Raw genomic sequence first — 12,300 nt, forward strand, 5'->3', positions numbered from 1 at the left:
GGAGGCCCCCGAGGCCAGGACTCCCAAGGGCACAGGTGTCGGGGCAGGGCCTCTGGCCAGGCGCGGAGCGCACAGAGACGGTTCCAGCTCGGGAAGGAGCCAGGCTGAACGGGAAGGAGCCTGATGGGAGACGTTCCCCAGCCTGGCCCCAGAATCCCCTGTCCTACGCCACAGACAGCCGTGGGCCAGGAGCCCCCATGTGGCAGGGGACAGGGGATTCACCCTGCCTCCCAGGGCCAGGGGCCAGCGGAGGGCAGGGATTTGCGCTCCCGGTCACGGACCCTCACGGCGGGGAGCTTCTCTGTGGCGGCCGTTCTGGGTCCCTCTCCCCATTAAAGGCCAGTGGCAACCCCGCGTGTGACAACCTGACATGCCGCCAGCTCGCCCAACGTCCCCGGGGGACATGACCCCCCGGGGTGAACACCGACGGGGCAGGGGGCCCTAGGCCAGCGGGAAGGACAAGCCAGGCCGGCGGGGGAAGCCGCCGGACACAGACACCGTTTTCATCTTGTATTCTCATAAACCAGGTTTGCAGAAGCGGACGTGAGAACAATGGTCTCCGACCCGCCCACAGACGGTGATGTCCAGGCCGAAGGGCGAGGGGTCACTGTACCTGCTCCCAGACCACGCTGGGTCCTGCCCGGGGGGCGCCCTGTGAGCAGGGTCTGCCGCAGGCTGCAGGGTGGGCGCCCAGGGCTGGTGGCAGGTCCTGCGCCCACTCCCCGCACCCCAGCCATCCTCATGCTTCCGCTCCGGACGCCCCCGACCCCGTCCCCCTGCGTCCCTTCTCATGCTTCCCGCGGCCGGACGCTCACGGTCTCGCCGCGCTGGCCTCAGAGCCATGAGGGGAGCTCTGGGGACAGAAACAGACGCGGACAGTTTCTCCCAGAAAGTGCTGGGCTCAGCTTCGCCCCGAGCCTGGCCCTCGTGTTTGTCCCAGTCCGGGTCCAGGCCTGGGGGCTCCTGACGCCATCAGTGCTGAGTGACCGCAGGCAGGACGACAGGCTGCGTTTCCCAGGGGCTGTGCATGCTGCGTCACCTGGCAGCCTCCTTCACAGAAGCTTCTGGAAGCACGAGCAGCTCGACTCCTTTGGGGCCACAACATGGGAACGGCCAGAGCCGTGGGCCGCACACCCTGCGGGCCTCCCCCAGGGCCCGGGGGGCTCCAAGGAGCCTGGCGTTTGTCCCTTCGGGGCGGGCCGGGGATGACGGGTGCAGAGGGCGGCATGGAACTCACGCCACATTCTGACGCAGGAGGACGCCCCCTCCATGCGTGTCATGCTGTCCCTGAGGGCCCTGGACGGCCCCTGGCGAAGCTGTGTCTCCAGAGACGCACTCCCTGTCCGGCCTGAGCGAGTTTCTGGGTTGTTCCCTCTGCGCCCTCGGAGGCCGGGGCTCCTGCCAGGGCTGCCCGAGAGCAGACTACCTTCTCGAAAAATTCCACTGACTTTTTCGGAGGGAAATCCAGCTTTGGGCCAAAACAAACAAGATCGGGGTTTCTTCCCAGTGAGGATCTCAGAGGAACACAGAGCCCCGGGAGTCTGTCAGGGGTTTTGCAGCGTTGACCGTGACTGTGACTGGCATCCCGGACAGACACACACATGCAGACCCACGGCCCTCGTCTCGGGGGGCGGGAGGGAGACACTGGCGCCTCCGTGTCTCACAGACACCCCAGGGTCACCTTCACCCAGCAGGGCGGTCGCAGGAGAGCCCGCACGCTCGTTCTTCCTCCTGAGGGAGACGCCCTCCGCCAGTCTCAGGAAAGCCACACTGCCCCCAACCCCCATGGGTTTCGGATGTAGAGAAGGGCCCCACGGGCTGCAGGGGTGGGTGGGGGAGGGAGCCATCGCGAAGCGCCGGAGCCTGGGAGCCCGCCCACGTGGGGGCACGTGTGTCCCGCTGACTCGAGAGGTCCTTGTCCTCGTTCTGGGATCCGGCAGCCCCTGGGGCGCTGTCCCTGGGGTCAGGCAGGGGCCTGCATGTGCCTTCCAGGCCGGAAAGGCCCCGCGTCCACGAAAACCCCTTGTTAATGCCGCTGCTGGGGGCAGATGGTCCCCCTTGCCCACCGGGCCTGCCCGAGTCACTTCTCAAGCCGCCGTCCGCCATCCTCCTGGGGGCATCTCCCAGCAGCCCTGTCCACCTCCCGGGTGGCGAGTTCGCATCAGACACAGTCTTAGAAAGAAAAAGAAGGGAAGCGGAGTCACGGGACCAGCACCTGCTATCTTCTGGGGGAGGGGAGGCAGACGGCTGACTTTTCTGGGGACTTAGACGGGTGGAAACAAAGGGCCCAAAACTTTGAAAACCCACGGACAGTGTGCTTCCGTCCACCCTAAGAACAGGCAGGCCCTAAGGGTTTGGTGAGTTGCTGGTCTCAGGCTGTGGGACACGGGCCCGCGTGGCCCCAGGAGCACATCCCGGGCCGCCCGCCTGTCCGCCGCTGGGAGCAGGTTCCCGGGACCAATGGGGCCCCCCTGGGGGTTGCTGCATTTCATGCCCAGCTGGGGCCCGACCTCCCCCGGGCGGCCACAGGGCCGGACGGGCTCATGGGGCTCGGAGCGGGGGCTCACTTGTTGGGGCTGTCAAGTGCACGCCGGCCCCTTGGTTCTCGCAGCCCGAGGCACCTGCGTGTGGGAGACGGAGGCTCTGTGGGTGGGTGTTCCCCAATCTGGGGGGGCCACATCGACCTTGGCTCCTGGGACTGGGGAGCTCGCCTCGCACACGTAGCTGTTCTCTGACAATGGGCTCCGTGTCTGGCCTCCCGTGGGCCCCGTGGGGGTGGGGTGGGGAGGGCGGGGCCCCAGGGGGAGGGTGAAGCTCGGGGGCTGTGCCCGGCGGTCACCATCCCAGGCTCCCTGCCGCCGTGTGTGTCTGGAAAATCCTGTCACCCAAGGTCAGCAAGGACGGATCACACGCCAGAGGGGGCAAGTGGGAAGCAGCTTCCCGAGGGGCTCCCCAGGGGCTCCCCGGGGGTTCACCGTGTCTCTGAACACAGAAACGTCTACCCCTGGCCATCAAGTAGTGCTCACACCCACTCCCGTAACCCGCACGCGCCCTCCGCGGGCCCCTGCCCTGGCCGCCCACTCACCAGGGATCGTCCGCTCTGGCTTTGCGGCCGGGCACCTGTGGGAAGGAACCAGAAGCACTCAGGGTGGGCAGCAGAGGGCGGGGGAGGGGCCGCTCCCGGGGGCGCCTCCCCGGGGCCTGGCCTGATCGGCAGCGGGTTAGGGCCGCGTCTGTGGGAAGTCTCTCTGCAATGACGGATTGGCCTCGCACCGGAGGCCCCAGGGAAAGGCTCCTGCTTGGAACCAACTTGTCCATCCAGCAGCGACCCAGGCCCTCACCCCATGAAAGATCTGGACGGTCCCCACCTTTGTGAGTATCTTAGGGGATGCCCGCCAGCCTCCCGCCCCAGGGGAGACCTCCCTTGCCCACCCCAGGGTCCTTCCTGGTTGACCCTTGGGATGTGACTCCATTCATGTTCTGGGCTTTTCTGCGAGTCGTGCTGCTTGGTTTTCGAGGGTCAACACCCAGACTTTCCCCATCTGTCTTAACTTTGGCCAGAGTTCAGGACCAAAGGCAGCTCAGCGTCCACGGAAACGGACCCCGTCCTGACCTCTACGCTCAGAAGCAGCCGCTCCTGCCCCATGCGAGGACACGGCCTCCTGCTGCGCCCACACCTTCAACAAGGCAGCTGGCTCACACCAACCCGAGAAACGCTCAGCCCTGAGCCCCGGCGCCCAGTCCCTTACCTGGTTGGAAACCCGCGGGGACATCGGCTCCTACACACCCAGCCAGTGGCCACGGCCACGGCCACGACCACGCCCAGCACGGCCAGGGTGCTCAGCACCGCCCCGTGCTCCCTCCTGCGGACGTCCGTGTGGCTCCCTGTGTTGCCGGGTTCGGGGGTCGTGAACGTTTCTGCTGGAAGAGAAAAGGAACCCAAGAGTTCATGGGTCCGGAGGAAAGGCAGGGCCTTCCGACCTTCCAACCCAGCAAGAGGAGCCTGAGGGAGGTGCTGTTCTGGGGACGCTGAAACCCTGGGCCGGTGAGGGAAGGGGTCCTGTCCCTCAGGGGAGCCCCCCATCTTCCTGGGGGCACAGGCAGCCCTCCACACCCCCACCTGCTGTGGGAGCCCCTGCAGCACCCACACCTGGGCCGGAAGTGCTGACCCACTGGGTGTGGGCGTGGGGGGCTTGTACGGGCTCCCAGCGGTCCCACAGCGCCAGAGCCGACACCACTGCCTGGCGAACCTTCTGGTTTCCCTTCCACCCGCCGCCCACGCTGCTCTGCGGGGAGAACGCGGCTCAGAGGCCGTGGTCAGAGGCAGGCTGTCTGGTGCTACCCTTGTCCTGGTCCGTTTGGGCTCAGAGACCGTGACCACAGAATCAAAATGCTGTGCTCTGATTTCTGGAAGGAAGACGGTGGCCCTGCCACCGTCCCCGGGGGTCACGGCGTGTGCCTCACGCAGGCCCAGGCCCACACTCGGGAGGCTTGTGCGCGCGTTGCCCTCTGCTGCGGCCATCTCGGGTTCTCCCCATTCCTGCCCAAGGAGCCCGGCCTTCCCCTCCACTTGGCATCAGGACCTGCAGGTTCCCAGGGGCGGGGGGCGGTCCTGGGGCACCAACACTTTCCTGCAGCAGGCAAGGCCCGCGGACCCCACTGCCAGCTGCGGGGACCCTGTCACCTCAACGTCATGACGGGGACACACAGACAGAGAGCCCGGGGCCTCTAGTACCTGCCCGCACCCTGCACCCCAGCCCCCCACACCCCAAGCCAGCAGCCAGGTCTGGTTCCAGCAGCCAGGCCCCAGCGTGGTGGCTCTGGCCTTCTGACGGGCTCGTAGATGGAGCCGGCGTTGGCTTTGGTCCTGATGCCGTCACTGCCCGGTCCTACACAGCCTCAGTCCCTCGTCCGTAAAGTGGGTCAGCAAAGCTGAGCCTGAGAGTGACCACTGCGTCACCACGTGCCCTGCACGCCCAGCCCCGCTCCTGCCCTTCAAGGGCTACCTGTCACCTCCTCCCGCTTCCTATCAGCTTTCGGAAGCCACAGCCAAGACCCCTTGCAGGGGCCGGTCCCTGAGTCACCGCAGGCCCCCAGGCTCGGGCTGGCCTCAGCATGCGGACCCCGGGGGACCTTACCTGTCTGGCACAGGCCCGTGAGGTTTTGGTGCAGAAGGACGTTCCCGATGCAGCAGCCGACGCTCGCGCTGGGCGTCCAGCCGATGCGCAGGACGCTGACCACGTCGTACAAGCCGCGCGCGTTCAGGACGACCGTGCTGTTCTGCAGGCCCTCGGGCAGCACGCTGTTGTCCGTCTTGTTGATCCAGTACACGTTGGGCTTTGGGTAGCCGTTCACGGACGTGCACGTGAACGTGAGCTCCGCGTCATCGGAGGGGCCGCGCGGGGCCAGGACCACCGGCACGCTGTAGTTCGCTGCAGGGGAGGGCGGCAGGGGGAGGTCAGAAGCGGAGGGGCACATCGCCCGACTCCGATGACACGGCTCGTCTGTCTGCTGCGCTGAGGCCCTAGGTCGGCCTGAACTGCCTTCCTATGTCCTCTCTCACTTAGTGCTTTACAGCGCTCGCTCCTAATCTCGTTCAGAACCTCCAGTTGGAGCCGATTTGCAGAATTCCAGGCAAAGACGGAAGATTCGGGGTTCATGCGTGAGACCAGGTCAACTCGGGCTACAGGGAACTTCCTACGGGGCGGATGCATTTTCAACCAGCTCAGCCCCACACCCGCTTAGACGCATTCCCGCCTGGAGACGTTAGGAGGCTCTTTACGGACGGAAACGAGCCCAGGACCGTGCCTTGTCCACACAGGCTTGGGGCGTAGGCTGGGGTGGGGGGAGTCCCGCCGGCCTCTGTGGTCTTACCTGCCACGTGCAGCGTCACCACCATGTCCAAGATCTTTTGTAACTGCAAGGATTTCCTAAACACCAGGCAGTTGAACTTCTGTTCGTCGAGGGGGGTGACGTTGTAGAGACGCAGGGAGAAGTCGCCGTGCCTCATGCTGTCCGGCGAGAGCCAGGCCCTGTCCCTGTAGCGGTTGTCCTCGAGGCCCGCCGAGCTGTTCCCCGACAGGTAGTAGGTCACGGTCGTCGGGTGGCCCACGGCGCTGATTTGCCAGTACACGTACAGGTCGTCTAGATCAAAAGTGGTGCTTTCGGGGAAGACGCAGCTGAGCTGGACGTCGCTGCCCACCAGCGCTCGGACTTCCTGCTCTCGCGCATCCGCTGGGATGGGAAAAGACGAAACTGATTTTCTGCAGCTGGTTTCTGGCCCGCAAACTGGCTCGACGGGGAGCACGGGAGGAGGATTTTGGGTCGCCAGACGCCAGACTCCAGCACCACTTCTGACTCATGTCAGCAGAAACGCGACGTATTAATCAGACGGACGTAGGAATGGGAGAGCACACTGCAAATTCAGGCAATTTGGGCAGGCACGTGGATTTCTCTCCTGACAGGAGAGGCTAACCTTGGGAGAAGTGGGGGGACGGGGGACACCCAGACCCGCACTGCACTATTTCGGCTACTTCCAGGGTATTTCCAATTAATTCAAAATAAAATGTTTCTTTTTTCTTGTTTTTTTTTTTTTTTTTTTTTTTTTTTTTTTTTCTTCAAGTTCAGACATTTATAAGGAAACAGTTTCGCTTGATGTTCGCACTCCGTCAGGAAGGCTGACAGGCTGTTCCCAGGGTGGTGCAACCGTCGGGACCACGGAAACACCCGCGGGGAGAGCCACTGTGCCCCCGGGACGCCACCCTCCGGGCTGGAAGGCTTGGCGAGCCCTCGGCCTTCCACGTGGTGCCGAACCCTGTTCCTTGCTTTTCTGCATGGTGGCGGCTTTGCAAATTCCTGGGGGCCAACTGGGGCGAAGGGGTCAGGAGAAAGAGGGGGCCCCAGCTCATCGGGGGGCAGAGGGACTGAAACACGGAGAACGAGCTGCCTTCTACCTCCGTGAAACACGAACTCAAACAAGGACTCTGGGGCCTGCACAAGCCCCTGTCGTGGCCTTTGGTCTGCTCGTTACCCGAACCCCGGACTCAGCTTCCTCGCGGGGGCCCCCAGAGGGGCAAGAGGCCGTGGTAGGACCCTGCGGACACCCGCACCCCCAGGACACCTGCACCCACAGCCTCCCTGCTCCGCTGGGCGTCAGGGAAGAGGTGCCCCGCGGGAGACCCCCCCGGACCTACCGGCTTGCAGGGCACCGAGCAGCAGCAGGAGCAGTCCGGGACTGGAAAGAAACAACCAGAAAGGCGGGTGAGCCCCTGCTCCTTCCAAACAGGGCACACTGCTCCTCGCGGCCAGAGTGGTTGTGCCCAGGGAGAGATGTGACCACACGCACGGCCTCAGCCCGTCCGGTGGCTCCTGGGTGGTGGGACGACTCCGCTGGTGGGGCGGTCAGGGCCACCCCCGGCAGTGCCGCCAGTCCTGAGCCACCCGCCAGCTCCCCGATGCCAACAGTGTGGTCACAGGTATGGTGGGAGCCTCCCCAAGGTCACAGCCCTCCGCCCTCCGCGGGCCTGGCCTTTGCCGTGGATGGATTCCAAGAAACTACATGAAATCAGGAAAGTACACTTTGAAGGGATCTGTAGCAGAGCTACATTTAAGTTTGGGGGCACAGAGGGGCGCCTGGGTGGCTCAGTGGCTGAAGCGCCAACTCTTGGTTTTGGCTCAAGTCGTGACCTCAGGGTCAAGTTCCGGGTCCAGGTCCCGGGGCGCAGACAGTCTGCTCACGGACCGTCCCTCTCTCTGCCCCTCCCACTCCTTCTCTCTCTCTCCCTCTGAAATAAATAAATAGATCGTAAAAAAAGAAGTCTGGGACACAGAAAGGATCTAACGTGGCCAACAGCAGCGGCCGCTGAGCTGCCGGGGAGCCCAGAGGAGGAAAGGGCCGCGGTCATTCTGAAACCAGAAACCAGCTCTAAGGCTCCTCAGAGCAGGCAGGCAGCTCGCCCGCCAAGGGCCAGCAAATCCCTCTGGGGACTTCCCAGACTCCTTGAAGCAGACCTTAGACTTGGGAGACTCCGCACCCTGCATGCCTCCGCCCTGCCACCCCGTCCTGCAGCCTCCAAGGATCCTGCATCCGCTGCCTGAGTTCTGGACCCGAAGGCACCCCCGCTCCGCCCCCAACAGCTGTCATCTGAGGGGCATGGAGGCCCGTGCCTCGCGGGGACGTTCCGGCGTGCACTGCTGTCCTGCCAAGCCAGACCCTGGGCCACCATGGGCTCCCCCACGCCCTACAGAAGTCGCGGCCTGTCGGGGTCACCATTCCAGCTCGTAAGGACAACTCCCAGACCTGCCTGTCCAGCCCCCTTCCCTGGAGCCGGAGCTGCCTTCTAAGACACAAGGCTGTGAAAACCCCTTGGTGACTCCCCACGGGAGACCCACAGTCTCCCACAGTGCCCATCAGACCCCCCTTCTGTGCGGAGGGTCCAGGGGACATTCGCCTGCTAGGGCGTCAGTGGGTTATCGGGGGGCTCTCTGGGGGCATGCACAAGAGCACATGCTCTGGGTTCTGGCTCTGGAGACAGGTTTGCCTTCTCCCTGGGTGCTCCCTGGGCCCATTTCTTGGGCCCTTCTAGGCCTCTGCTGTTTCACCTGGGCCCCAGGCCAAGCCCCCAGGCTCAGGGATACGGTGACTGTGACCTTCAAGGACCTACATTTTATAACAGGGAAGGCTGGATGTCAGGACCCAGATGACACGGCCACACCAGCTTATCAAGGGGAGCACAGCCTGCCGACCCCACAACTCCACCCAAAGTGGGTATCCTGGCAAAAAGCTGGGAGCAAGGCTGGCGCCGCATCTTCCCAGTAGCAGGGACCCGGCGTGATGGGCAGGCCTGAGCGCCTCCTCCCCCAGGCTCGGCTGATGGGGGCAGGGATCCTAGGCGTGTGGGGGAGGACATGGCACCAGCCAGTGGGCACCAGCTGTTCTTGGAGAGTGATCCTGGCACTTCGACGTCATGGCGTGCCTCTGGGCAATCTGCTGTGGGTGGCCGAGCCAGGGCGGGGGTGCGCCAGGCCGCGGGGACACTTGTCGGGTACTCCGCTTTCGCTCTCACCCTTCCTCCGCGGGACCCGCCTCCAAGTACACCCACGCGCTGCCCTCGGTCCTCCGGCACCTGCCCCACCCCTGGGAGGACGCCACCCGCCTGCAGGTAGGGGCTCCGGATGCCGCCTGGCGCCCCGGGGCCGACCCTCCCACGGATTCCGCCCGGGCCCCCAGGTGAGCGGGTGTCCTACCGGACGACCCCGGGAGCCTGCTCCCCGCCCCCGCGGCGCCGCCGCTCCTTCCCCGGCACCCGCACACTCACCTTCTCAGCCGCATGGTGGGGGCGGGACCTCGGGTCGCGGGAGCCCTCGGAGCCGGAGAGACCTCGGGCGGCGGGAGACCCCGGAGCGCGGGAGACCTCGGGCGGCGGGAGCCCTCGGAGCTCGGGAGACCTCGGAGCGCGAGAATCCTCAGGCCGCGGGAGCTCTCGGGGCGCCGGAGCCCAGCTGAGCCTCCGCGTCCCGCGCCTCCGAGGCTCTGAGCGCTCCGCCAGCCGCGGCGCCGAGAGCCTGCCCTGGCCCCGCCCGGCCTCGCCTCTGATCCCACCCCTGCCCCGTCGGGCTCACGAGGGGCAGGGGGCGGGGCTAGCGGGACGGAAGCTCGGCCACAGGCCTCTCGAGGTAGCCCTCCCCGCAGGCACGCCGCGCGGGGACCGGGGCGCCGAAGGTGTCCGGGGGAGTCGGGTGCGGCGGGGTGCTGGTGCGCGTTCCCGGACAGGGGGACGGCCGAGGGCTCCGCGGGAGGCTTGCCAGGCTGGAGGGGCCGTGGGAGGCCACGTGCTGTCCCCCGTGTCGCACAGACCGTCCGCGCCCCCCAAGCTCCCGGGCCGCCGCGGCGCCTACCGCGCCCCCTGCCCCAGGAGCCGGCGCTTCCGGGCCCGAGGCTGGGCTGGGCCGAGTGCCCGCCGTCCTGCCCCCTGCCCTCCCTCTCACCCACGGGAGTCAGGACCTCCAAGTCTTAGGGGAAGTGAGAGCCTGCGGCCGTTTCAGAACGAGTGAACGGACGGACGGGAGGGCAGGCGGGCTCTCCTCTCCAGGCCAGCGCTGGGCCCGGGAGATCCGCCCCAGCTTCGCCCCGGATCCTTTGGGGGGTCCTGCGCCACACGCCACAGCATGTGTGGCTGGTAAAGGCTCTGAGGGGCCGCTGCGTGGAAGCCAGTTCCCGTCTCCTCTTTTCTGGAGGAAAGCCTCTCTGCTCCCTTCCTCACCCTGCCCAGCGCCCTTGGCCTGCCCTGCGCGGCCGGCGGGGTGAGTCACTTCCACCACGTCCCGCGCAGGCCAGGTACGAGCCAGGGAGGTAGGCGGGGCCGCAAGGGATTGGGGTGTCCTTCCTGCAGAGGCGGCCCCTGGAGGGGCCTGGGATCCCAGGCGCCCCACCTCTGGTGTCCCGGGAGCTGGCGAAGTAGTGCGTCCTCGCCGTGTCCCCGGACCCTGTCCAAGTCCGCTTCCCAGGCTGATGGGGAGGCAGAGGCCGGCGCAGGAGAAGGCAGGGTGTAAGCGAGCGCCAAGCAAGGAGGGCTCCCCCGACCCCAGCCACCTCTAGCAGCCTGCCTGCCCCTCTGCAAAGACTAGCGCGCACCTACTGCAGGCCAGGGCCTCTGTGGGCGCGAGGGGTCCGCTCCGAAAACAATCTGTGCTCGGTGGAAGTGAGCATTCCCGTGCAAACAGGAGCGGAAGCGGGGGGGGGGGGGGGACGGGGGACACAGGACCAGGGGCCGCTGAGCGCAGGGGCGGGACCTGCAGGTGAAACCCGGGCGGGGAGCGCGGGCGGAGCGCTCAGGGGCTTCCCCGTCCCGCAGGCTAGGCCCTTAGGGTGTAGGATTTCAACGGGGCAAGCGGGATTCCCTCCCCTTTAGTCGGGGAGGGCACGGCCAGGGGGCCAGGAGGGGACTCCGTTCACGTGTCCAGTGGGGGCACCGGCCCGTCTGAACTTGGGGCGCCGTGAAGGGGGCGGGAGACAGGGACCCAGAGGAAAGGTAAGATCCGGCTAGGAGAGCACGGTGTGGGCGTGAACCGGCTCCCGCAGGGGCTCCGGACGCTGCCCACTCCCGGGCCGGAAAACTGTTGCCGTCCAAGCCCGCAGTTTGAACAAATGTAGCTGGGGACGCTTGGGGGAGGGGCGCCGGGTCAGGCCCGGTGGGCCTGGAAGGAGACGCGATGTCCGTGGGGGGGCCCCGCCCGGGCCAAATCCGCAGGAGAGGCGCATCAGCGGCCACGGACACCTCCACCTCCCAGCCCTCCTGGGTTCGGCCCCGCGGGCAAATCCCCGGGCTCCCTCTGACTGGCTACGCTGCACTGATTGGCCGAGGCCTGGGCAGCGCTCAGCCTCCGGAGGCCCGGCGGGGAGCCCATGTGGCCCGGCCGTGGGAGGGGATAGGGGAGGGGCTAGGGGAAGGGTGGACCCCAAGTGCGAGGGGCTTTTGGGCGCTGGGCTGGGAAGGGTGCGTAGTCTGCGGAAGCCCGATGCAGCCCAGGCCTGCTCCAGGGCAGCGGGGAGGGAGTGGGCGAGGGGCTCGAAGGGGTGAACCTGGGGGGCTGAGGGGCGCTGCGCTGCCACCGGTCCTGTCAGGAATGAGGGCTGGGACTCAGCGCAGGGGCTGTTTGCTGAGGGGACTTCTAGCCAGTCGGGGCCGTGGGGGGAAGGGGCGCCTCGGCCTGGTACATGCATGCTGCCTCCAGTCCCCGCTGGGCTTCCCAGGAGCTATGTGACCTCGGGGAGTCACTTAACTCCTCTGTGCCTGCACGTTCCTGTTGGCCAAGTGGGAACAGTCAAAAAGCAGCGGGTTCCCGTGCTGGGCTTGTGAGAGACACTTCGAACGTTCGCACGGACACTGGCGCGTGGGCCACAAACAGTTATTTTATGGAAAAGCAGACCAGCCCTCGGGGCTCCCTGAAGTTGGCGGGTTCCTTTCTTCCCCTCCAGGGCCACCATGTTTCCCCGGCGGCCAGAGGCTGCGGAGGGAGAATCTGCTGGAGGAGCATCTAGGCAGCCCTGGGCACCAAGCGGGTTGGTGGTCCAGCTGGGGATCAAGGTCTCGGCCGTGGGAGGGGGCGGCGTGCACTTGCACTTGGATGCTGAGACCCAGGCTTCCCCCTCAGCCGTCCTGAGCAGCTCCCTGGGCGTCGGCACAGCCTGGACATGGGGGCAGCCCTCAGCGGGGTCCCTGGTCCAGGGAGCTCAGCGGGTGTGCCTGTTTCCTGGGGCAGCCGGGCGACAGCTCCACAAGCTTGACATCTCAAAGCAAC

The 12,300-nt window shown here is 66.3% G+C and overlaps 1 protein-coding gene across 3 annotated transcripts; it reads right to left on the bottom strand.

Moving 5' to 3' along the window:
• Positions 1–497: 497 nt before the first annotated feature.
• ICOSLG (inducible T cell costimulator ligand) lies at positions 498–10,496 on the bottom strand. 3 transcript variants are annotated; one of them, XM_059164891.1, is made up of 8 exons: positions 9,318–10,496; positions 7,194–7,234; positions 5,875–6,234; positions 5,139–5,432; positions 3,750–3,921; positions 3,086–3,120; positions 2,568–2,621; positions 498–2,172 (listed from the first exon to the last, which is right to left on the bottom strand). In XM_059164891.1, exons 1-8 carry the CDS (start codon positions 9,329–9,331, stop codon positions 2,162–2,164), a joined length of 981 nt encoding a protein of 326 aa, XP_059020874.1. In that variant the 5' UTR covers positions 9,332–10,496; the 3' UTR covers positions 498–2,161. The 3 variants fall into 3 exon arrangements, with proteins under 3 accessions (XP_059020874.1, XP_059020872.1, XP_059020873.1); XM_059164889.1 differs by having other exon boundaries at positions 3,750–3,918; positions 9,318–9,989; XM_059164890.1 differs by lacking the exon at positions 2,568–2,621 and having other exon boundaries at positions 9,318–9,983.
• Positions 10,497–12,300: the final 1,804 nt, after the last annotated feature.

The sequence above is a fragment of the Mustela lutreola genome, chromosome 2 (genome assembly GCF_030435805.1).
Source record: "Mustela lutreola isolate mMusLut2 chromosome 2, mMusLut2.pri, whole genome shotgun sequence".
In the NCBI taxonomy this organism is placed as follows: Eukaryota; Metazoa; Chordata; class Mammalia; order Carnivora; family Mustelidae; genus Mustela; species Mustela lutreola.

Bases quoted from the DNA above. Each gene is read 5' to 3' on its own strand.
- ICOSLG (XM_059164891.1), bottom strand. The intron at 6,235-7,193 runs GTAGGTCCGGGG...TTCCCATCCCAG, and splicing joins GCTCGGTGCCCTGCAAGCCG to CGGATGCGCGAGAGCAGGAA. The intron at 3,121-3,749 runs GTAAGGGACTGG...TCCTTCCCACAG, and splicing joins CCCCGCGGGTTTCCAACCAG to GTGCCCGGCCGCAAAGCCAG.